This window comes from Callorhinchus milii, unplaced genomic scaffold (genome assembly GCF_018977255.1).
Source record: "Callorhinchus milii isolate IMCB2004 unplaced genomic scaffold, IMCB_Cmil_1.0 Scaffold10, whole genome shotgun sequence".
NCBI classification, from domain to species: domain Eukaryota; kingdom Metazoa; phylum Chordata; class Chondrichthyes; order Chimaeriformes; family Callorhinchidae; genus Callorhinchus; species Callorhinchus milii.
In genome coordinates, this window is record NW_024704751.1 from 12,716,939 (window position 1) to 12,742,528 (window position 25,590).

General features: G+C 44.1%; 1 protein-coding gene across 2 annotated transcripts; it reads left to right on the forward strand.

The window, feature by feature from the left end:
- Positions 1-25,339, forward strand: LOC103188704 (argonaute RISC component 1). Of its 2 annotated transcripts, XM_042338499.1 has the most exons (19): positions 1-262; positions 7,208-7,394; positions 7,871-7,991; positions 8,353-8,534; positions 8,944-9,080; positions 10,173-10,307; positions 11,566-11,653; positions 11,834-11,981; positions 12,724-12,843; positions 13,434-13,556; positions 14,447-14,580; positions 15,337-15,521; positions 16,124-16,283; positions 16,944-17,034; positions 20,445-20,639; positions 20,762-20,896; positions 21,287-21,388; positions 21,506-21,705; positions 21,865-25,339. In XM_042338499.1, the coding sequence occupies exons 1-19, from the start codon at positions 238-240 to the stop codon at positions 21,971-21,973; spliced, it is 2,577 nt and encodes an 858-aa protein (XP_042194433.1). In that variant the 5' UTR covers positions 1-237; the 3' UTR covers positions 21,974-25,339. The 2 variants fall into 2 exon arrangements, with proteins under 2 accessions (XP_042194433.1, XP_042194434.1); XM_042338500.1 differs by lacking the exons at positions 1-262; positions 7,208-7,394; positions 7,871-7,991; positions 8,353-8,534; positions 8,944-9,080 and adding an exon at positions 9,368-9,439.
- The last annotated feature ends 251 nt before the right edge of the window (positions 25,340-25,590 follow it).

The window sequence follows — 25,590 nt, forward strand, 5'->3', positions numbered from 1 at the left end:
AGTGTGTGTGTGTGTGTGAGAGAGAGCGAGAGCGCGAGCGGGCGGACGGCTGAGGGGAATCCGAGACCGAATGTGTTGTGCGGCGGCGGCGGCTCCGCTCCGCTCGGCGGGGAGGAGGAGGAGGAGGAGGACCTGAGCTTCCACCCCGTTCCGTCCCGGGCCCGGGCCCCCGGCCTTCCCGTCCCTTCTCTTCCAAAACCCGGGGCTCGAATCCGCATCCGCACGGGGGTCTATGGGATGGAAGCCGGACCAGCGGGAGCAGGTAGGTCACCCCCCGGGGGTGGGGGGTGAGGGGAGGGGAAGGGAAGAGGTCCTTATTTGGCTCGTTTTTTTTTTTTGGGGGGGATTGGGATGGGTTTGGGGGTAAAATGCTGAGGGGCTTTCGACTGAGGAGGAGGAGGGGGGGGGCTGGGAGAGGGTGGGCATGCGCAATGAGGTCGACCCCCCCCACCCTCTCCCCCCCTCCCTCTCCCCCCCCTCCCCACCCTCCTCCCTCTCCCCCTCCTCCCTCTCCCTCTCCCCCCCCCTCCCTCTCCCCCCTCCCTCTCCCCCCCTCCCTCTCCCTCTCCCCCCCTCCTCCCTCTCCCCCCCTCCCTCTCCCCCTCTCCTCCACACCCCGAGCCACAGACTTGTGTGAGTTGCCATCGACAAGAGAGGCGTTTCACCTTGTATTTTAATTTGAGTTTCGTGGTGGGGGGGTCGATTTGAGGGACACGCAGCCTCCTCCGGGCTTTACCTGCTTTCAGTTTGTGACTGCAGCCCTCCCCCCCCCACACTCCCTTCCCCTCCTCCCCCCACACTCCCCTCCCTCCTCCTCCCACCCCCCCCCCCTCCCCTTCGCCCAAATGCATCGCATTACATTGCTTTGAATTGTTCTGATTTCACTAAACTTTTATTTGTGTGTGTGTGTGGGGGGGGGGGGGTTTGCCACAGCATCTCTGTGCAGCAGCAATCTCGATGATGATGATAATCTTTGCGTTTGATACAGCGCCTTATCGCGTCGTCGAGACGTCTCAAAGACCCTTCACAGGATTATACCGCACAGAGGATTAATAACTGTGTGTGTTGTGGGCAAAACCTCAAATCACTGAGGTTTTGGGGGTGGGGGAATCCGACGAAGAGGTTGTTGATGCACACTTTTATCCTTTCCATCAGCATTCTGTGGTGAAAGTTGTCAAGTTGAGAACTACCTGGTACCGTTCAGTGTAACCTGTAATGTGCAAGTGTACAAGGCAGTGAATGTTTTATGTGTAAGGTGTGTTCAGTTATTGTTTATTTATGTCAAGCAGAGGAATGAATGAATGAATGAATATTCTGGGTTGACTTCAGTGGTGGCTTCCATGAAACTAAAGCATTGGGATGCGTGTAAAGCTTTGATTTGCAGAATATCACTCACCACGTATGCAAGTGCATATGTGAACCCATAGACGTGCTTGCTTTTACGAGTTGTTTATCTCAGGATTATGTATGTATTTGCAAATAGTACAGGCGCTGAGTAGTGGATATGTGTAAGAGTCCCAAGAAGAGCGATGATGCTGCTTCATTTAACTCCCGCAAAAAAGAACTGGATAAATCATCTGCTTGAGAACAGGACTGGACATAAATCAGGATAGGTGGAGGCTAAGATGAACAAATACTCTCCACGTTACAATGTTTTCCGTGAGGTTCGTGAGGATTTTGTCCATAGAGGGAGGAAAGGAGGCTGGTTTGAATACATATCAGTAATAGCATCCTGAGCGCACGTTATGTACAATATCTCACCAACAGATGTATCCAATGGAATAGCAGTTCTGGGGATTGATCTGTGTCTGTTTTTCTTTGATAGTTCTTTTAAGGCCCTTTTGAACTTCTTAATCTAAATGTTAGTGTCAAAGATATAACCCAAATAAGGATCCAATTGTTGCGATTTTAGACCAATGCTGTGTGAGGAATTGCACATAATGTATCTCGAAAAAGAAATGCATCAAGCCTTAGAGGATTTCTGGAAGTGTCTTTCAGATATGCTTGAGCGACCTTTAGTGCATCAGCAACCAAAGCCACAAGCACTCCGAGGGGCTTCCTGTGAAGTAGGCTGTGTAAATGCAAGTTGTTGTTGACTTGGTATTACAGCTTGCCAAGACGGTATCTATGTACTGTATTTATTGTCCGGTACTTAAAGCCAAATGTTAAATTGGTTCCAGTATTGTTGTATATCTTTTTGTAGAATTTTACAGACAGAATTCAGTTATTACCTAAACAGAGAGTTCTAAACCAAGATGGTGAAGGTACTCTGCCATGAAGTGGTGTGATGTATATAATGTGTTTTTTTTGGTTTGGGGCGTGGAGGCAACTTCTGCTCTATAGAAAAACAGTGTATTGCTTTAAAGACAGTTTTAAAATGTCATTCACGGAGTTCTGGCAGCAGGTTGCATAGTTTTAGGAGAGGGGAACTACGGAGGTTTTTGCCGAAAAGTCTTTCCAATTCTTATCACAAACCTGGGCAATGTGCTACATTCCCCATTCATCTGGATGCACTGCCCTCTTGAGAGCCACAAACAAAGCTTCTGAAATGCCTGCCTGGATAATTGATGTTCTTGAAACTGAACAAAGATCAAGCTGGTCCTCATTTTTAGATTACTGCCAACAGACCCCGAAAATCTTCAGTATCTTCTGTGTTTAAGACCAAATGTGATGCCATCAAGAAATGTCTACCCTGCAGCCCACCAGGCTGAAGTCCACATGCAAGAGACCACGCTCCTTAAGTAATTATAGTCATTGCCAGGTTCATCCATACACCACTTAGTTCTACATGAGTTTAGTGCATTCTTGTACATTGTCCAAGAACAATGTCATGTTTAAACAGCATTCACTGTAAAACCCTCGGCAGCAAAATGGAAATGAAAAACTTCACAGAGACTGCAAACTTTTAATCCTATAATGAAAGCAGTTTTATTGTCTTATGGTTCATATACCACGGGGTACTGTGGCTCTTGGCAGCATCAACATCAGCAGCAGCGTTGGAAGCTGAATAAGACCACCTGAAGTGCAAGCTATCCTACCTGACGCATGACAAACATCATTAGTGAATAACCAGGCTTTTTGCTCCAGGTACTATTATTGAGGTACAAAAAGTCAAAGGTCTTTGTGTTTCTCTCCCAACTGGTTGGATTTTTACAGGACCAGACTATCTTGCTTCTTACTTGTTTCTTTGGGTGTTTTCTAATTCTCCGTCCTTTTTTTCCGTCTTCTTGAGAGGGGAGTTGTGCTGGGGCCACTAGTATCTCACCTAATCCTCCTGACGTGAAAGGCACTATATGAATGTAATTTGTTGTTGTTTGCGTGTGAGCCTAGACATCATTGCAAGCTTGATTTATCTCCCTTGGGGGGAGGTAAGCAGGATCTCTTTGAGGCTGAATTGACTCCCAAGATGATGAGCCTGACATTGGAATATCGGAATTAAGTCAATCCTTTGTGGCAGTCATGGTTCCTGAGCCAGACATTAGTAGGACGTGAAGGAGCAGAAGAGTCACTGAGGGCTGGAATAAACTTCAATGTTACACTATGCACACTCTGGGATCCCAAGCTTTGACTCTTGCCAAGCTGAGTCTAAACTTTCTAGGATTATAATAATCCTATAATCCTTACATTTGATCTAGGATTTTCACATTGGGAAAAGTGTTTTCTCAAAGCACTTCACAGGGTACACTATAATAATAATATAATAATCCTTGCATTTGCTAAAGCGCTTTTCACGTCTTCTAGATGTCTCAAAGCGCTTCACAGAATATGTTGTAAAGAGAATTGACCGTATATTTGTGGGTGTATAGTGGAACAACTGTTTTTTTTGTGTTCGAATGCAGCAACCAATTTGTGCATAGCAATGTCCCACAAAGTGAATATCCACTTTTATTTGAGGAATTGTTGGCCAGGATACCTGGAGAAACTATCCTTCTGTTTTTGAATTGTGCCATGGGAACTTCAATGTCACCCTGAACAAGTAGGCAGAACCTTGGTTTAATGTCTAATCCAAAGACGGCATCTTGGACAATCCAATGCTCCTCCAACACTACAGGAGCATCAGGCTAGACTATGAGCTCAAAGTCTTGACTTTACACGGGAAACCACAACCTTCTGTCTCGGTGGCAAGAGTGCCACCAGCTGCCCCAGGCTGACAACAACAACTTGTATTTATATAGGACCCTTTACACTGGGTGGCGTCTGACGCTGTCTGAGCAAAGCAAGGAGGGTAATGCTAGCAGAGAGGGGAGGGGGTGAGTGATCAGTGCCCTTGTGAAGCTTTCATTTCTATTGGTCAAACTGAGCCAGAAAGGATATTGGATTAAAGTGGCTGCAGTGACCCTTTAGCTGAATAGGCAGCAACATTCAGTGTCCAGGCTCACATGTGAATATTGGCCATGAACGAGCAGCACACGGGATACAATTCCCTGACAGAAGGGGAAAAGGCAAATACCTTCAGGGGGGATACTGTCGATTGGGGGGAGGGGGATGGGAGCTCAGTCTGTCCCTTATCACATTTTTTTTTGCAAGAGAAAATGTAACAAAGTGGGAGTTATTGAAGGACCCAAGCACAGTATTTGATTTACTCTAATGCTACCATGAGCATCATGTCGTGTATGTGCTGTATTTCTTAAAAGGGACAATTATTTGAATGGAAAATGCTGCCTGTCGTCGAGTGTAAAGACAGACCCAGACTCGGGATGACAGATGGTGTGAAGAGAAAGGGAGAGAGGTGGTTGATGGCCTAACGCGAAGGGAAGAACACAAAGAGACAAAGGATATTATACTGTATAGAGAGGGTGACGAAGAAAATGTGCAATGGAGGTGCACTGCACTGCTAAAGGGATTCTTTGAAACTGTTTAGCATGAACTCTTGGGCTTTAAGTACTGGCGGGTAGGAATTATTGGTGTCGGTTGTGTCACTGCGCTCCTGGGGTGCTGAAAACTCCTCTGTGTTCAAACTGCAACTTTTGTCAAACTTTCACAGAGATTTTGATTTGGGAGAGGTTCAGAAAAGTATTGAGCCCCATGCTCTATGTGTTAGCCTATTACAGTGATTGTGGATGGGCAGACAATTTAATCATGTGTTGTTTGTGTATATGGGGTGGGGAGGATCGTATCCGAGTCTTGTCAGTGCAGTGGGTAACGATTGGAAGTGGTAACCCTGGCTGAGCAGCAGACTGGGGCAGGGGGTGGGGAGAGAAGATAAGCGATGTGTCCCTCGATGAAGCTGAACTAGTCAGCAAAAAGCTAGACACATCAACAATAGTCCAATGTGAGGTGTTGTCTCAACCTCGCAAGCCGCAGCTCTAACCAGTGAGGTGGTGCTTGCTGCATATGCAAGGATCATTGTTATTGTATGCTGTATAGTTTTTAAAAAATCAGAGCCAATCAGGAATATCCCACAGAATAGTTGCACTGTTGATTTTGATCACAGAAATCTGACCCTATGTACTGAACTCCATTGATATGAATATTTTTTCATTTGATACAGTGCCTAAATCCCTTTCTAAAGTCAGCCTGTCCAAGCATTTTACAGTAATTATTGTTGAGTGTATTTAAGGGTGAACATAACTCGCGATTTGTGGCACAGCATTGCATTTGGGTTTCTGTATCAGCTTACGCTTGGAACGGAAAACGAATGCCGTATGAAAGTGGAAGAGAGACATTGCCATCCGAGGGGTGGGACAGCAGTTGCTGGTAACACAAGAGCTGTAATGTGCAGAGGCCGGGCCAGCGTGTGAACGACTGCTTGCTGTCCCAGGCTGCTGCATTTCTAATGAAGGGCAATTTCTGCACCGTTCAGTGAGCGCATTGTATCCCAGGGACATGCGGCCCCCGTCCCACCGTTCGAATTTCCATAACAAAGTGTGAGTTTATCTGCCTCTGCCATGGAGAGGTGAAGTATGTGTGACCTCTGTATCTAGGAGCTGTCGAGGAAAGCCAGCCCCGCCGCACTCCACAAGCTGTACGCAAAAGCCACATCTCCACTGGAAACCCCTTCACTCGCTCATTGTGTTACTGGGAATCAATCTGTGAAGCTCTGGGTCGCTTACATTTCTGGTTTATTTACTAGACAAATGCTGCTGTGTTTTTTGGGGGCATGAATCTGCCTCATGTCTTTTGTTGGTAACAAGCTATGTGTTTTATTGTTTGGTATAGAGTAAGAGTAATGAATAGTATAGAGATAATATTTTGATTAAAGTCAGTGCAGTATTTTGTTTGAAATTGGATACAGAACGAGAATGGTTGAATTTATTCTTGAGTCATTAAATGTTATGTCCTGATTGCACCAAAATTGCTCCCTAAGTAAAAATAATCCTTGCGTTTGATGTACCACCTTTCACATCAGGTGGAAGTCTCAAGGATCGATAACAGGACTTACTGTGATGTATAGTGATTGTGCATTTTATAGGGAACCAATTTGTGCATAACAATGGCCTATAAAAAGCTATGAAGCTAAGGACCAATTTTATCTAGGGGATTTTGGCCACGTTACTAGGAGAAAGTCCCTTCACTTTTTTTGATACCAGGGAATCTGTAATGTCCACTTGAACAGGCAGACAGGACCAAGCTTCAGCTTCTCATCTAAGGATGGCATCTCTGACAATGTAGCCAGCACACCCTACACCCTCAGCCTCACATTGTCGTGTCAATCTGGACATTTGTCAGCTGAAAGTTGTGATGTGGGTTCAACCCCCAACCTTCTGACTCCGAGGCACGATAACTGAGACAGGCTGATATCAAATGAAGCCGTGCATCTCGTTATCTGTATTCTCCAGTTTATTCCTCCCCTTTCTTCACTCTCTTCTCCCGTCTCTTGAAAAGATTCTGAGCCCATGTGGGCTGTCATTTTTCCAGTTCTGGAAAATATGTCCATATGCGTCCAGTAATTATTAGTAGTGAGTTTGATTGGCGGTGTAGCATTGAGTCTGCCTGTCCAGGTGGACATGAAAGATCCCATGGCACAAAGTGAGAACAGAAGGGAGATTCTCATGGTGTCTTGGTAAACCCTTCATTGTTGTTTGTGTTTCTTCTCTTTGCAAATTGATGACCAGGTTGGTGTACAGAGAGAGGCACTACACTTGATAGCAATTTCCTGTGGAGCACTTGGAGGCATTAATATCTTCTGTGCGCTGTATTATTACAGTATCACACACTCTTTTGTGTTCTGTTCTGCAGAAGGATTACAAACCTGTTTCCTTTTCAGCCGCAGTTGCCCCTTACGTGCCCCCCCTGCAGCAGGTGTTTCAGGCACCACGGCGCCCTGGAGTGGGGACCATTGGCAAACCTATCAAACTGCTCGCCAACTACTTTGAAGTTGAAATTCCGAAAATCGACGTTTATCATTATGAAGTGGATATAAAGCCGGACAAATGTCCACGCAGAGTAAACAGGTACTAATCAGCAAAAAACAGGGAGACCAATCTCTGATAATTATAACTGCCAGCGAGACTAGAGCTCATGGCTCCCAATTTTAGCGGCGACTGTAGATATTGCTGAAAGTTTCATCCCCTACTGCTCACACCATTATAAATGCTAGTGTTAGTTGTAATTATAAACTAGCAGTCCCAAAGGTCAGCTGGCATTTGTATCTTCCAACTCCCAACTATAGAATCTTTGGTTCAGCTGCTGGACAGAGTAGTTACTGATAAGGTGGAGAAAACTTTGAGCCTTTCCCGTATATGCCTCAAACAGAGGGCAATGGTGCAGCCTTGACTGTGAGTTAATAATAATCTTGCATTTGATATAGCGCCTTATCACATCTTCGAGATGTCTCAAAGCGCTTCAGAGAATGTACCGAAAGTAGAGTCACTGTGTATTTTGTGGGCGAAATGTGGCCAGTTGTCTTCTGAACATGTCTCTTTTACAGGGAAGTGGTGGAATACATGGTTCAACATTTCAAACCTCAGATTTTTGGAGATCGGAAGCCGGTGTACGATGGGAAAAAGAATATTTACACAGCAACGCTGCTACCGATTGGGCAGGAACGGGTATGAGAAATTTGGTGCAAACTCTTCTGGGGAGGAGATGATATTGACATTTCCATTTCTGTTCATTCCATGAGGAATATTGTCATGATAACTAAAGACTCAATGAATTGCATAACATTTCAGGACCAATATTTGAATGGGAGATTTCCAGTTGAGTTCACGCTGTGTGTTGAATTCAATCAAAAAAATAAAAAAAGCTGCTGGCAAACTGGTCTGCTCTAGATCTTCATAAGCAGCAACTGTCTATAAGAGCTACAAGTGATGAAATAGACAAAATCCAATGTGAAGCCTTCTGTGATTGGTAGATGGGATAGACTTCTTGGATAGGTATCACAGGTGTATTTTTTTTCTTTAACACAAGGTTGACTTTGAGGTGACCATCCCAGGTGAAGGTAAAGATCGGATATTTAAGGTCTCCATCAAGTGGCTGGCTGTGGTCAGTTGGAGAATGCTGCACGAAGCCCTGGTCAGTGGCCGAGTTCAGGTTCCGCTGGACTCTGTGCAAGCGCTAGATGTGGCCATGAGGCACCTGGCGTCCATGAGGTAATTAGACCAAACGTCAGTAAGACTGCATGGCCTGCAAAAATAATAATAATGATCCTTGCATTTGATGTAGCGCCTTATCACGTCTTCGAGACGTCTCAAAGTGCTTCACAATATATACTGTAAAGTGAATTGACTATATTGTGGGCGAAACGTGGCGGCCAATTGCGCACAGCAGTTTCCCACAAACAATCGTGGATTGAGTGACCACGTTATTTTTTGTTTTTGTGGGCGAAACGCGCCCTGGTAATGTTACCTGGACCAATTGTAAAAGATGATAAGGTTCTTGTGCTTTTATTCTGGAGTGTTTGTTTGACTTCCTTGGGTTTGGTGTATTTTCCCCAGAGTAGATAGGACAATTGCAACCTGTGGAGGGATCAATCTATTTAAATCTGTTTGTGTATTTCAGGTACACACCGGTCGGTCGATCCTTCTTCTCACCACCCGAGGGTTACTATCATCCGCTGGGCGGGGGCCGGGAAGTCTGGTTCGGTTTCCATCAGTCTGTGCGCCCCGCCATGTGGAAGATGATGTTGAACATCGATGGTAATGCCATTGTATTGTCTGTTGAACTGATGCATTAATTGATCTTTGGAGGGATTGGCTTGAAGTTGCTCGTGTCCAGATCAGATTTTTAAAAACAAAGTACATAGTTAAAGAATAGTAAATAAGTTCTGTGTGACATATACTACATACTAATAATCGTTAAAGATGGTAAAGTTTGTTTGCTTTTGTATTGCAGAACTGCTCCTGAAACTGTTTTGCGCTACGCTGGTGCCTCAGTCCGGATGCTGTAGGAACTCTCCTATATGTATTGCAGCTGTGTTCCTATAGCAACTGGAACAAGATTTTTTAAAAGGGAGTCCTGCAGGCACTGTTCTTTTCAAGTCATTGTTCACAGCTAGGTCTGCCTCTTATCCCTGCACTTTTTCTGTGTTACTTGCCTCTGGGGTGATTTTGTATCTGGAGTCATCTTCAGAGAAACCACCTCTTTAGGTGCTGCACTCTACCTCTCAGAGACAGTGATGCTGCCTTGTTTAGCATGTGCTGTGGCCACGGGTAACATTTATTGCCATGAAGTGAGGAGCTCAGGAACAGTCCTGTTGCTGGATTAATTGTAACTGAAATCCTGTTGCCATGTTTCTCCTCTGGGTGGTACTTTGATGGCTAATCTCCAAGTTGTGGTTGGCTTAATGCGCACAGCACAGCCAGCAATGGTGGTAATATCCTTGCAAGGCAGCAAGTTTGATGCACGCTGGGATCTCGCGCATGCATACAAGAAAATCCCTGCAAGGAACTGCAAACTTAGTGGCTTCCAATTAAGGGGGCTCTGTGTGCGCTGTTCTTCCCTCTCCACAAGTCCAGTCGCAGTAACACAAAAATATATCCCCACTGTTAGGGAGAGGGAACAGCTACTTCAGTTAACACTTCTGTCATTTCACGTTTGTGTGAAAAACTGAATATCTCGGGATATATTTTATAGTTTGGGACACGACATGTCTAGCAACTGCCAGGATGGTGGAAGGCGAACTAGATGGACTTGGTTTTCTTTCGCCAGAAAATTCTTATGTGCTTAATGAATGTGAGAATATTACTGAGCCACTGACTGGCGGAGGTCCTGTTTGTTTTGTATTTCAGTATCTGCTACAGCATTCTACAAAGCTCAGCCAGTGATAGAGTTCATGTGTGAAGTCTTAGATATACGAAACATTGATGAACAGCCAAAACCTCTTACTGACTCGCAACGAGTGCGCTTTACAAAAGAGATCAAAGGTATGTCTTGTTTTTTCCTCCCTTTGCTCTTTCCATTTGGCCACATTTAGTGTGCCCAGCATGGAAAATAATTTTTATTCTAGAAAGGTAGAAAATTCCACAAATTAATTTCAACGAGATGATTGGATAAAGCGGAATATTTCGTAGGAAACATTCTTAATCAGCCCACGGAAGAAATCGTTACCAGATGTTAGGTGCAAAAATATCACACAATATAGAACTTGTGAGGTAAAGTTTGAGTGTTATATAATAATAATAATCCTTGCGTTTGATATAGCGCCTTATATCATCGATACATCTCAAAGCGCTTTATAGGGTATACTATTGAGGGGATTGAACTGCATATTTGGTGGATGAAACACGGCAGCCAGTTTGGGCACAAAATGTCCCACAAGCAGCCGTGGAGTGACTGACCAATTTTATTTGGAGGATACCGTCCAGGATACCAGGAGAAACTTCTCTTTTCGAATACATCTGGGATCAGTGTCACTTGAATGTTGATCTTTTGAAACAAGATAGTGTAAAGCCAGCGAGTGTCAGCATTCAGCATGGACGGAGTCCTCTTTACGGTAGAACGATTGATCTAATAAAATATGGAATAGGCTCATTTGGCTGAATGGCTTCCCTCTGGTCCTAACGTTCAAACTTCTGAATGAAGTTGTTCCTCCAGTGTCTTCATGCAGTGCATACAGTGCAGGAGATCTCTAGTCTCTCTGTAAGAGCAACATTCCCCTCATACCAACAATCGTTCTTATGCCGTAAAAGCAGAAATACCAGCATCTTTTTTGAAGTGCAAATAACACAACATGAATATTCTGCAAAGAAGTTTTCTTTGTTAATGGATTTCCTATTAGCAGTCAGTATCTGATACTATTACCTGGTGACAAAAGAGCGTAAATGGTTTCTGCAAAGTTTTTAATGACTTGTCAGGTCACTGGAGAGCTGCCGCACTCTCCTCCTCCCTCCTCCCTCCACACACTCTTAACTAACGTACCCTCTTAATGTTTTCAGACTAGGGCCGCTTTTCCCCCACAAATTCATTCCCCACTTCTCATCCAACCTGATTAAGATCTTGAGATTTCAAGTTAGAAAGGCTTCTTGCACTTTAGAAAGAATTCCCTCCTCAAAACACGAAATAACCCCAAACTACTGAACAATATCTTTATATAGCGCTCTTCATAGTAATAATAATTACCAAGTGTAATTCTTACACTTGGTAGACGTCCTTTGAGGTTGTTTTATGTTCTGGCACCCACAGGTTTGAAGGTGGAAGTGACTCACTGTGGACAGATGAAGAGGAAATATCGAGTGTGCAATGTTACACGACGGCCAGCTAGTCACCAGACGTGAGTCCATGTGCGCACAGTCTCCCCCGCTCCCCCCCAACTTTCTGATTCTCTCTCCCTCTGACTCTTGCTCTAACTCTCAATTACACACACAAACACATCAATACACATGGTGTTTCAGCGAGCATTAAGTGGACTGTGTAAAGTTAAGTTGCTTAATCGCATTGTTGTGTGTCCTAGGTTCCCCCTCCAGCTGGAAAGTGGTCAGACTGTCGAGTGCACAGTTGCCCAATATTTCAAACAAAAATACAACCTTCAGCTCAAGTACCCACACCTGCCCTGTCTCCAGGTGGGACAGGAACAGAAGCACACTTACCTGCCACTCGAGGTGAGAGATGAGTATGGAATGAATTAAGCTGAGAGCATGGAACCTGACCTTTTCCAGATCAGAATAGATTCTGCACTCCGACATGCACCTCCCTGACCTGTTCATCCCCACCCCTCAGCCCCCTCGCTCACCTGGCACATGCCTATTGCACGTCCCCCCAACCCCTCCACATCACCATCATTGGTGGTGCTGTCAGCCACCTACCCTTCTGGAACTCCCGATCACAAACCTTCCTTCATCCTTGCTCCTTCTTCATCTATCTTTAAATCGCGCCTTAAAACCTACCTCTATAACCCCACTTATGGTCAACTTCTCCCCTTTCTCACTTGCACAACATCCAATCCAGCTACTGTGCAGAGGTCCAAGACGCTATCCTATGTCAAGGGTTCTATATAAATGCAAGTTTGCATGTGACATGTTACGGCTTTTAGGACTGGAGTGGTGGTGCATTAGATTACTGCACAGTACAATGAGCAATTGAGGATGGTTAATACAATACACTGTACATTTATACAACGCCTTTCTATTCACCACTTGTCGTGCTGGCACTCCTTCTGCCTCTCACCCATATCCTGAATTTCCTGAGTTGCAGTAAGCATTTTCTGTTGGTTGTTGAGTGAATTATTTGGCGCCATTATTGGTTTCCTTGCAATGGGCCAAGAGAAACAACACATTCGCCAAGTTCAGCGCCTTTTAAAAGAGTGAGTTTTCCAGCGTTGATGAGCTGTCTTTCCTGCCACAGGTGTGTAACATTGTCCCTGGTCAGCGCTGCATCAAGAAGCTAACAGACAATCAGACATCAACCATGATCAAAGCAACAGCACGATCAGCCCCCGACCGACAGGAAGAAATCAGCCGTCTGGTGAGTAGTTGGGTGCGGCTGAGTAAAGAACCTGTACATCTCGTCTTTGTATTCCCTGGTCACTGCTCAGGAAGGCTAATAACTAATAACTAATAGTTGTAGGAGATAGTTGTAGATGAATTTCTTTGTTGTTCATTATATGGCAAAGCATCATCTCTACCATGGTGGCATCACTGCAATGTATCTGGCATTAAACTACCATCAAACTACTGATTGTCCAACGCCTTGGGAGGTCCTCACGAAGTGAAAGGCGCTATACAAATGTAATTTTGTTGTTGTTGATCAGATGTGCCCGTGAGCAGAGGATTTGTGTAGTTTCTCATTGAGTTATCTCAGGAATGTAGAGGTTGTGCATTGCAGAGGACATAGCAATTGAAGAAGAAAGAGAAAGCAAAGTACTCTCAGAATTAAAGAAGAGCAAAATCTGTGTGAGGGATATCACTTGCAAAAGGATTTTAGTTGTTATAAGCATATCTGGGAACAAAAAATATAGATGAGGAACAAAGTGGAAAGTGCAAGGCAATGAGAGAGAAGAATAAGATGGAGCGAGGCATTAACTGTTAACCAAACAGCATTTTATTTACCCACAGATGAAAAATGCCAGCTACAACCTTGATCCTTACATCCAGGAGTTTGGGATAAAGGTGAAAGATGATATGACTGAGGTTACAGGCCGTGTTCTGCCAGCACCAATCTTACAGTATGGTGGGCGGGTGAGTAACAGCTACCAGATATTTATATCAGCTCTGAATCGTGGTGGTAGTTAACGGTGTGTGTGTGAGAGAGAGAGAGCTCCCAACACTATGTGCATTGCAGTCAACAAAGTAACCTCATCAGTTTGGCTGATGCCTTTGCTGGTCTTTCCAAACTAGATTTATCCACCTCCAACTGTCTGTCCTATTTGTGTGGGAAAGAATGACTGGTGTTCTTATCCATCTATCTTTCAAGGCATGAGAATAGTATTTTATATCCTCATTGCTTTGGCGGTAGAATTGCTTCCCATAGAATTGGCATTTGGTTTCTTCCAGAGGTTAGTGTACGTAATTTTTGCCTCTGAGCAAAGGAAATGCCTGTGCTTGCAAAGTGTCCTTCAGGGTATCTCAGGCTGCCCTGAAGCTGAGCTCACGGATACGATTGTCATGTATCAGTTCGCTGAGTGAGTGAAGCACATATTGGAAGCAGATTAAGAGGAAGCTTTCTTTAAAACCAGTTCCATGACAATCTCCAGCCACTGCAAGGCAATCTCCTGTTTATGTTAATGCCAGGGGCTTGTTCACTTGGCTTCCAAACGGACGGAGACACTGAGGAGACAAGAGCCCAGTGGGGAAGATTTGCATAGGTCAGATGTAAATGCAAGATGTATGTACAAATGCAATGCAAGAGGACTGAGTGTGGTGCAGGACTGTCTCCTAACCAAGTGGTGGTGTGTTTTAAGTCCCAGGCGTCTCAGCTTGATGTTACACGTTTCACCAATTCTGGTCTGTGCCGTTAATGGCCGACCTGACTTTGCTATGGTGAGAGACTCGTTTGGACAGGGAGAAACTCATTGGCCATTGACCAATGTCGGGGAAATCTCTCAAATTTCTTTTCCCTTCACTCGCAGAACCGAGCGATCGCCACTCCAAATCAAGGAGTGTGGGACATGCGAGGGAAGCAGTTCTACAACGGGATTGAGATCAAAGTCTGGGCCATCGCCTGCTTTGCTCCACAGAAACAGTGCCGTGAGGAGGTTCTGAAGTAAGAGGCTCCCAGTTACAGCTTGTATGGAATTCATTGGTTCTTTGTGTTTGGTTGGTCCTCTCATTGGCACTCGCTCGCGGATGTGAGTACACAGTGATGTGCTGTACCTCCCTCGCTTGCCCTATTACACCTTTATGGTCAGCCAACTAAATACGTTTTCTTGATTCAATATTTCTTATTTGAATGCAAAATTCTGCCGATCGGTGGTGGTGGGGACTATAGGGCCACAGATTGGCCACCACTGCTCTATAGCATCCAGCAGAAGTAAGATAAATGAGTGGAGAAAGTTACTGAACAGAGTTAGTGTCAGACTTTCAGGCCTGCGTAGTACAACCTCATAGGACACCCAGTATAATACAATTCCAATATATGTTATGTAACCTCCCTGGACATGATAAATGTATGGATGAGGGTCTCAGTGGTTCAAGGGGAGAGGTTGTGGTGGAGCCAAGCAGTGTATGCTGTATGACTTAACCCACTTGACCCTGTCTCCACATAACTCCTGACCACCCAGCCTCCCCTCTTGCTAGTTGACATTGTGAACTTCACCCTCTCCACATTAGTGTCCTATCCTACCTATCCCAGGGTCCTAAACCAGCAATGTGAAACTCGTTTGAGACATCCTCCCGACCTGACATGTAAGGCGCTGTATAAAATTAAATTTATTCTTATTCCTGTGGCGGGTGATTTGATTGAAGATTACATGATGCTGTTCAAAAAGACATGGATATTTTCTGGCGATTAATTGTGCAGGAGTTTCACAGACCAACTCCGCAAGATCTCCAAAGACGCTGGGATGCCAATCCAGGGTCAGCCGTGTTTCTGTAAATATGCCCAGGGAGCGGACAGCGTGGAGCCCATGTTCAGGCACCTGAAGAACACCTACTCGGGGCTTCAGCTCGTCATAGTCATCCTGCCTGGGAAAACACCCGTCTATGGTGAGCTTTCTAAAACATCCCCGTGGCTCGCCCGTGTCTTAATTCAACAATATGTTTTTTCGCAAAGAACTGCGGCACCACCTCGTGGCAGAATAATGAAAATGCGATTAACTTTCCATTGATGCAACCAATACCTTTTTCCTGGCTTTTCTCACAAGTCACCTTGTGATTAACTGCTTAAGCTTAATTCCACCCCACCCCCCCCCCCCAGCCCAACCACGCCAACTACTTTTAAGAAGCGATTTGTGAGCAACTCTATTACGTATGATAATTGATTTATTATTTAACATCTCTGCCATCGCTGAAACATTCTGAGTTTCTGACCACCCTCTAACGTTAATTCAGGACCTTTTTGAGTTCATTAGCTCTAAACCAACTTGGTTTACCCAAAGTTACTGCCATTCACTGCTCTACAAAAAAATACAGTTTTAGTGTTTTATATTTACTTTTCTTAACTTTCTGCTGCCTCTTTAAACCAGGTTATGATACTTACTGATAAAAATCAATCTTAATCAGTGCTTTAAGTGAAATTGATAGCTTCTTTATTTTTCTCCTAACCCTCTCCTCTTCCGCCCGCTCCTCCCCCAAACAAAACCAATTAGCTGAGGTGAAGAGGGTGGGCGACACGCTGCTGGGAATGGCTACACAATGTGTTCAGGTGAAGAACGTTGTGAGAACGTCTCCTCAGACACTGTCTAATCTCTGCCTGAAAATCAACGTCAAACTGGGGGGAATCAACAATATCCTGGTGCCTCATCAACGGTAAGCTGCACTGCTTTGTCTAAACTGTCTGGGGTTTGGGCCAAGTGATAAAGAGTAATTTAGTTCAAATAGATGGAAGTCAATGAGGGACCAATTTGAGATGGTGGGCAATGTGGTGGAGGTGGTGGAAAGCAGCCCTGATCAGGGACAGATGTACGATAGGAAGGACAGCTGCAAATTGAACCAGACACCAAGGCTATGCACTGGTACGGTGAGTTTTGAGGTTGAGCTCGGGGCCAGAGGTGAGGAGATGTTGGTCGGAACCAAGGAGGATGGCTTCTGTCTTATCCATGTAAAACTGCAGCTGGTGCTCACAGCACTGCACGTAAATGTGACATGAGTAGGTCATCAGGAGCTTTGTGTCATGGCTAAAACTGATGAGGTATATTTCATAGTAATGAATATAAATACTGGATATTATTCTTCAAAGTATACCAGGAGTTATTGATCCTTGGTTCTGGGAATCTGTTGAATGCTACTGTCGCTGATGTTTATTGTTACCTGTACTCCTTTCACATTTGGAATTTATTGGGGGTGGGGGGAGTAGAGTTGATTTGCCATTTCATTGTCAGAAAGTATCTGGCGCTGGGGCTAGTGCTTGATGTCATTAACTGTGTGAAAGCCACATGTTGACATGGATGTGCACTTGCTACCTTCCAGCTCAGCGGTGTTCCAGCAACCAGTGATCTTCCTCGGAGCTGACGTCACCCACCCACCAGCTGGGGATGGCAAGAAGCCCTCGATAACAGCGGTAAGTAAGCTTGTGGCTTCGCAGGTACAATTGGCTAATTTATCAGCAAGATCGTTGGTAGCCAGGCAAAATTGTTGGACTTAAACTTTCTTATCGGGAGACACTTCTTGGAAACTTCTTTTGAAGCACCAACATATAAACCCATACAAAGGAATCAACACATTTTCACTCCAGTGTTCCCGTGTCGTCACCAACTGTTTTACAAAATCGCCCTTTGGAGCTCGTTCCCCATATTCTACAAAGTTTTGACTGCTCGTGTGCTTATTTATCCATTGGTGTCCTACTGACGTGAAAGGCACTGTACAAATGTCATGTGTTGTTGTAATCCAGGTCCAGCATTTCTGTGTTTATCTATAGGACATTCTCAAGCTGCACTGGGATGTTATTTTCTTCCTGGGAAGCAGTGATAAGATAAAATGACATGAATCGTATTCCAATATTTTATGGATGTGTGTGTGTGTCTTTTCAGTCTGTGCATTGTGTAACAATTGGTAGCCTGTACAGCATGAAGCTATTCTCGCTGTCACCAGCAGTGGGTGTGTGAGCACTATCGTCACAAGAACGCAAGATAGTCTGGCAAGGCCACGACTTAGCACTTATTAATAAGTCTTCAACGTTATTAAACCTGTATCAAAAGATGAGTTTATTGGTGTTTGTATATAGCTCTGCTTTGTCAAGTTGCCTCTGGGAAGTCTCTCTGGTGCAGGAGTTGTGCAGGAGGATGCTGGTACAATAATTTACTGTGTTGGATTTAATTGATTCACTTATTACTTTCATCTCATCCTTTCATCTGATCTCCTCAGATATGGATTTTCCGCTGTGTGCCCACGTGGCATTTTTTGTTGCTTTTCTGTTCAGCTCGTGGCTGAGAGTGTGGGTTGCACTTTTGCGTATCACTAAACACAAAGGCATTTTACTAAGAACTTGTAGGCTTTGAATGGTATTCCATTTGCCTCAGGATTTCTGTGACGACTTCAATGCGAGATACTGGCTTCCTGGGAGGAGGAAGAGAGGGCGGGGGAAATCAGGGGGAATTTTTTTTGAAACAAGAAAATCATTCTACTTGCTGGAGATGATTGTTCCAGTTGTGCCTTTTAGTTAAAATAAAACCTTTTCTCATTTCAGTTTGGCGCTAAAAACAGCCATAATTCCCTCTGCTGGCTGTTAACCATGAGTCCGCCTGCAGGCTTAAAGATTGGCTGAGGAAACGATTGAACTCAACTGGCTGGTTCTATGCTGAAAGAGTCAATACTCCGGTAGAGTCGATTTGGGGGAACTTTAGCTGCCTAAGGGTCCCATTTCCATGGAAGTGTTGTGAGGGCAATAGCAGAAGATAAATGGGTGATCACTGTTCTAGCAGCTCAGTTCTCTTGCTTGCTGAAGATGGGTCAACAGCATTCAGTCGTTAAAATTAGCTGCAAGTCTCGCAACGGAACACAGCTCGTTCTTTTATTATTATTATACTCAACGTAAAGATAAAGTTAAGTGCTATGCTGGGTGTCTGAAGGACGGCACGTTTGCAGTGGGTGAGAGTTTTTGAGATTATGATGATGATAATAATAATCTTGCATTTGATATAGCGCCTTTTCGTGCCTTCGAGATGTGTCAATTGCTGTCAGAGGCACTGCTTGAGTTCAGCACGTTTTCTGCTGCATGATTTACACAGCAACGGGCCCCCACAGCTTGTGTTTGAGACACTAACGTACTGCTGTCCCACTGCCGCACACATTTTGCTTTCAAACCAATGACTTTTATGAGTCACAACGCTGATCGCAGGAGCAAACCGGTTGCTTAGTAACCTCCAGCTGACTCATTCACCGATCCATGACGTCACTCTTTCCACCAGCAGAACTGTGACTCGTGTCAAACAAAACCCTTTTTTAAACTTTCTTATCGAACACAGGAAAAACTTTCGTGCTGCTTCAAATATTGTTTCCACCCTCCCCTTCCTCACCCCTCTCTCTCTCTCTCTCTCTCTTCTCCCCCCCCCCCCCCCCAATACAGACATGAATACTGCACAACAGGGGAAATGTAACAGTCCCTGGAGAGAGTGTATCTGTGTTCGCACTTCAAAAAGAAATGTAAAACAGAACTTACAGTATTCATACTGCACTGCCTGTCAAACTTAACACTGTTAATGTTATCAATTGGGTTCCTGAGCTGCCAAGCTAAAATCAATCTTGCAATATAACAGTAGCAGAGCAAGCAATGAGACATAAATGTTACTTTAACATCAAACATAGCAGGATCGCTTAAACCTTGAAGACCTAAGCTTTGTTTTAGCGTTTAAAAGGTTTAAAGTGTAGATTTGTTTTAGCTTTACAAACCGTAGGTCACACACGTAGAAGAATAATCCTGTTTAGTTCATTTTGTGGGGAAATTCGTGCTGAATTTTGCAGCCAGTTTCTTGTCCAAGTAGCAAATTGGGGTATTTGAAGGGTTCAATGGTGGGATGAGATATATTGACTTAACATCCAAAACAACAACTTGCAGTTATATCGCACCCTGTACATGTGCTAGCACCTTGGAGCACTTAAAACATTAAACCACCAATCTCTGAAGAGCTAATGCAGCAGAGCCACACATCAGTTGTTTGCATGAGTCACTGTTGAGTGACCGGGCAGATGCGATATTCCCTCAGAAAGACAAGAAAAGGACTAATAGTTGATGTGTTCCACACACACTAGAGACTGAAACATAGGATTCAAAACAGGCTGTGAGACATGAACCTGCAAACCTATAGAGCAGTGAATCATACTGTTGCATTCGGGGCTTATCTAAAGAGCACGGATGCAGTGAGCGGTCAACCTGGAATCAATCAATCTTTAAAGAGCATTAGCGTGACAGACCTGGGTTTTGTTTCAACCTCAAACTACGTTGTTCCCTCTGCTGAAGGTACTGTTCACTGTGGGATTTATGCTGGGTCAGGAGTTGGGACTTGGAATATAATAATAATAATCATCCTTGCAACTGTATAGAGCCTTATTGCGTTGTTGAGGCATGACACTGGAATTGCGCCTGTAACTTTATAGTCTGAGCAGCTAAATGCTATCCCAGGGCAGCACATTTATTCACAGCCAAACTGAAGAGCCTCATTCTTGTTTGCTGTGCGCAATTGGCTGCTGCGTTTCACCCACAAAATATACACTCAATTCACTTTACAGCGTGTCCTGTGAAGTGCTTTGAGGGGTCTCAATGACGTGATAAGGCGCTGTATCCAATGCAAGGATTTTTAAAAATTATTATTCTACAACCTCTGAAAGCAGCAGTTATAAACGGACAAAAAAATTTGATATCAAGTGCTGCGGACTCCCTCCCCAATCAGTGAATTGTGGATTTTGACCACCTCCGAGCTTGGTTTGGGAATCGGCCAGTGTCCTGTTTTGCTCCTTTATATCCTGTCATTGCAGGTGGTAGGCAGCATGGACGCCCACCCCAGCCGTTACTGTGCCACAGTCCGTGTGCAGCGGCCCCGTCAGGAGATCATCGAAGACCTGTCCTACATGGTCCGAGAGCTCCTCATACAGTTTTACAAGTCGACTCGCTTCAAACCAACGCGGATTATCTTCTATCGGGATGGGGTGCCCGAGGGACAGCTGCCGCAGGTACGTCTGCCTAGACGTCTCAAAGCGCTTCACAAGATGCACTGTAAAGTGTAGTGACTATATTTTGTGGACGAAACGCGACACTGTAGGTCTGATATTGTTTAGTGTTTCTTTTCTCTCAGATCTTACACTATGAACTGCTGGCGATCCGTGATGCATGTATCAAACTGGAGAAGGATTACCAGCCTGGCATTACATATATTGTTGTCCAAAAACGGCATCACACACGACTTTTCTGTGCAGATAAAAGCGAGCGGGTAAGGATGATACACAACGATAAATACCCTTCACCAAAATTAGTGCCCGAAAGCACTGAGACTTGGTCGTAATAATAATCCTTGCATTTGATGTAGTGCCTTATCACGTCATTGAGATGACTCAAAACGTTTCACAGAATATACTGTAAAGTGAGTTGACTATATTTTGTGGGGGAAACGGGCAGCCAATTGCACACAGCAATGTCCCACGAACAGTCGAGGATATGAGTGACCAAATTATTATTTTTAATTTTGTGTGTGCTTGCGTGCTCCGTTCCACAGAGCCTTAAAACTGAGTCATTGGGGAGCTGGGGAAAGGACAGGAGAGGTGGCCAAAAGAATAGTCAAAGAGATGGGTCTTAAGGTACAATTTTGAACTTTGTTTGGCAGATTGGTAAAAGTGGGAACATCCCTGCCGGCACCACAGTGGACACTAACATCACCCACCCGTTTGAGTTTGATTTCTACCTGTGCAGCCACGCTGGGATTCAGGTTCGTTCGGTACCTTTATACTCATTGATTATTGTAGAATCATTGTGTTAAGTAATACGGTGAGCGCCGAGGCGGATTTCAGTGATATTCTCGTGTTCTCACGGTTTGCCAATGCAGGGCACAAGTCGGCCTTCACATTACTACGTCTTGTGGGACGACAATCGATTCACTGCAGACGAGCTACAGATCCTGACCTATCAGCTGTGCCACACGTACGTGCGATGCACGCGTTCAGTCTCAATCCCAGCACCAGCATATTATGCCAGACTGGTGGCATTCAGGGCAAGGTACCACTTGGTGGACAAAGAGCATGACAGGTAAGGACAATTCATCCGTTGATAACAATTGTATTTATGCGCGCGTGTGGGGTTTTTTTTTAGGTGTAAGTGGTAGCCAATTTGCGCAGAGCCATGTCTCACAAACAGATGTGAAGCCAAAGTAGCACTGCTCATATTGTGAAATGTTCTTGCTTGCAGTGGAGAAGGCAGTCATATCTCTGGGCAGAGCAATGGGCGGGATCCACAAGCCCTGGCCAAGGCCGTGCAGGTTCACCAGGACACCTTACGCACAATGTATTTCGCTTAACGTCACCTCAACCTGCCAGCCTCCGGGACCAAATGCAGCCGTACAAGAACATTTAAGCACCTTCCACTGAACAGAGACGTCACAGAGGTCGGAAGGGGATCACTACGTGTTTTTCCAAGGATTCCCGATGAACTACTAATGAGTTGGGACTGACCAGACCATTAGAGAATATGTGTCAAACTCTACACAGAGACAACAGGTTTCACGGTTCAATTTGATTTTTTTACATGTATTTATGCAATATATTGATAACTTTTTTGACTGTAAAATGCAAAGGTTCACCACTGCCAAACTCCTGCTGTTAGTTTTTAAAGCCACCTAAGATGGTAAAAGGTAGTCTAAAAGCACAGAGTTCAGTGTACATCGTTCTGGGATTGACAAAGCTCATGGTCCGAATGACTGAACTTGTTAATTTAGTGCCTAGACTCATGTTTGAATCTCTTCGACTTGCCAAAAGAGTGACTGTGTGTGTGTGTGTGTGTGTGTGTGTGTTTACGCTTAATGTGTGCGTGTGTAAGTTGGCACCAAAGCATTCCCTTCCATAGACACGTTTGTGTACTCTGTCTGCGATGCTTTATTCATTCCCAGTTTGTGCTTCACATTATACTGTATTTGGGGTTTGAGTGCCATTTTTAAACGCGCAGTAAGTGGAACAACACAGCCTACAATGAATCGTATCGTAATGTCGCTTTCCAAAGTCCGGACTTTGAAAGTTATTATAGGCCTACAAAAGCCAGCCCTCCACTTGAGGGGAAACCGAACTCCTGTAAATTATTTTTTTAAAAAGTCACATCACCAACCTCAACCTTGTGATGGCTGCACTTTGTTTTCGGGATGTCATTGAGCCACTCCTGCCCCTGCTCAGTCCTCCTCTGGCGATTGGGAGCAAACACGGCAGCAAGGAAACACTACGGTAAATTATAGTCTTTAGTGAACAGCTACTGAATAAACCTGAGCTGTGTTTTTTTTTAAAAAGAGTCGCTGTTTGAATTTTAGCTGTTGAGTAAAAGCATTGTGCACCAGCCACGTCCTATGGTAATTCCCTTCTGAAGCTGCTAATTATTTTGGATGTGGAAGTACAGAACGTTTGGTTTTAATTTTTTTAAATCCCATTTACTACCAAGGTTTTTTTAACATATGAATCGCGAATCACTAGGAACTAGTGTTATGCTTGTTATAGTTATTTTTCTATTTTTGTGTTGCGGGATCACCCACTGATTTGAATTTAGAACCAGCTCGTGTTTCTTTAAACATATCCACTTTTTTTTAAAGAAAACGTAATGTACCATTTAAGAATATCAGTGTCAATGACAGTGAGAGAACGTGTCAAATTGAATATTTTTCCACTTTTTATATCTATCGAGTGTCAGATTAAGCACATAGGGTCAGACGTAGAGTAGGTGAGATGCAGAGAAAAAGCTGCCTCGAGATCGCTGATGATTACATTAACCTCAACCTTATTATAACCCTCTCATGCAACAGTGACCTTTTCATTTCTTGCACCAGCCATACTGAGTGAAATTGCCAGGTTGGAATAGTTGGGAGGGTTTGTTTTATGATTTGGTACCTACTTGGAACTAGGTAGAGACTGTTCACTTTGGGCAGAATTTTTTCCAGGGAGCGAAAGACTTTTATGCCCAACTGTCTGGAGTAAACTTGAACCCAGGCCCCAGGAGTGAAAGGACAATGTTCTTAATTTGATGCACCATCTGATTCCTTGCATATCTAAAAGTGTTATTAATTAATATTAGTGGTGTATGTATACTTGGGCAATTAGTGTGCTCCTGCCAAAACCACCTGCTTTTAAAATGCTGTCTCCATATTGGTCACAATTTTATATTTGTAGCTTGTGTTGCTTTGCGCTGCAGCAAGACGGTGTGTTATACAGTGTGCTAAAAGCAGTATTCAGCTACCTGTAACCGACACTACAAATCCATGTCAATGATGTACAGAACTCTATAAGTGGCCAGAGGAAATGTTTGCAGCTTCAGACTACCATGTGAATATGGATGACAGAAAGCGGACTTCACAGGTTAGGGTGTGTACGTCACTGAAGAACTTTTTTAAAAACTGACAAACTACTCCCCTTGAAAGCAGCCAGTTTGTCACAGACTATAGGGCAGAGTGCCACAGAAATAAACTCTACCTCCAAAATGAAATGCACATGTTCCGGATATAGGAAGAGATCAAATCATGCAGAGAAAAACAGGAGAAAAATTAAAATTCTCCTACTCAGGAGGGCAGCCACTGGAGGAAGACCTGCAAACTCACATGCACTTACATTCCCAAACGTTAGCTCACATTCTCCCGTTCCTGCGCTCACTCAGATATGTATATAAATACTTGCTTGCACTCTTTCATTCAAATTCGGGTTCTCTCAAACCCATGTCAAAAGATATTTCAGTAGCTTCACTCTGCATGTTGTTTTCACACTATTTATAAAGACTGATCACTCAATCTAATCCACAAGCCAAATCCAACAGTGGGCAGAAGAAGAGACCTCATAGATTGGTGGATGCCATAAACCAACATAAGGAAGAGTGAAGCTATCTGGTACCTCAACCAATTGACCACTATTCAAAAGCTGAGTGTTGACAGTGACTGCCAGCAGGCTACTCAATCCAGGGCCATCATAGCGAGCTTCACCAGTCATCGCTCAATTTGCACACGTACATTACGCACCTTCCAGCAGTGATCTCTGAATACCAATCAGGAGTGGAGATCCGTAGATAGTAGTGTGTGAGGCAACGAGCAAGCTAACTTTAAAATTGGGAAAAGATAATGTAAAAGGTTAATTTTTCTGGCCTGAGTTTAAGAGTGAAACTGGAATTGGCATGAATAAGAATCAACAATACAGGTGTGATCAGAAAGACATCTCATCGCCTCGCTGCCTATTTGGGTGTTCGGACATGACATTCTTCCCTCTTTGGCTGCATATCATCTGAAGGTAATTCAGGGACGTGATTCAGAAGGAGTTACTGAAAGAAGGTTTTAGAAATATCAATTGAAAATATCGGTTTAGGAGCTTCTGAAAGGGACTGGATGAAGCGCAACAAAGATTCCCACCCCTCAGTGGGTTGATCTTGCATCCTATATTACTTCCAAGAAAGATTTTCCAGTCCTCTTGGGTTAGGTTGGTTTGTTCTGTGCAAAAACAAAGCTGAGACTAAGGCCAGGTCAGTGGCTATTTTAAAAATAAATTAGTGAGCTGAGGCAATTGTCTTGGCACTGAGTTATGCTGAAGTATTTACTAAGGCAGAGTGGTTTATTTTCTTACACTGAACCAATATACTGAAGTTAACTATTTATAATTTTCTATGTTCCTTTCCTTGCTGCACAATTGTTTTTTAAGAAATAAAAGGTAAATTGATTTGAATCAGTGCTTGAAGTGATTTTTATTTGAAGCATTCGGTGTGAAGGACCTTCTGTGGATCTGTTAACTGGACAAGATAGTGGTCAAAATCAAGTTATCCGTTCATTCAACCAAAATGGAAAAGCATGGCCCAAACAATACAAACGTGATATGGTGACAGAGTCGCAGGAATGAGAGGGAAATTCATCCTAGAAAAGACGCTATTGTCTGGGGCGACAGGACGTACCACTACCTCCCAATCGAG

Excerpts from the sequence above, each read along its gene's own strand:
- LOC103188704 (XM_042338499.1), top strand. The coding sequence starts at position 238 with ATGGAAGCCGGACCAGCGGGAGCAG. Across the intron at positions 10,308-11,565 it reads CTTTACAAAAGAGATCAAAG|GTTTGAAGGTGGAAGTGACT; the intron begins GTATGTCTTGTT and ends TGGCACCCACAG. Across the intron at positions 11,982-12,723 it reads ACACTTACCTGCCACTCGAG|GTGTGTAACATTGTCCCTGG; the intron begins GTGAGAGATGAG and ends TTCCTGCCACAG.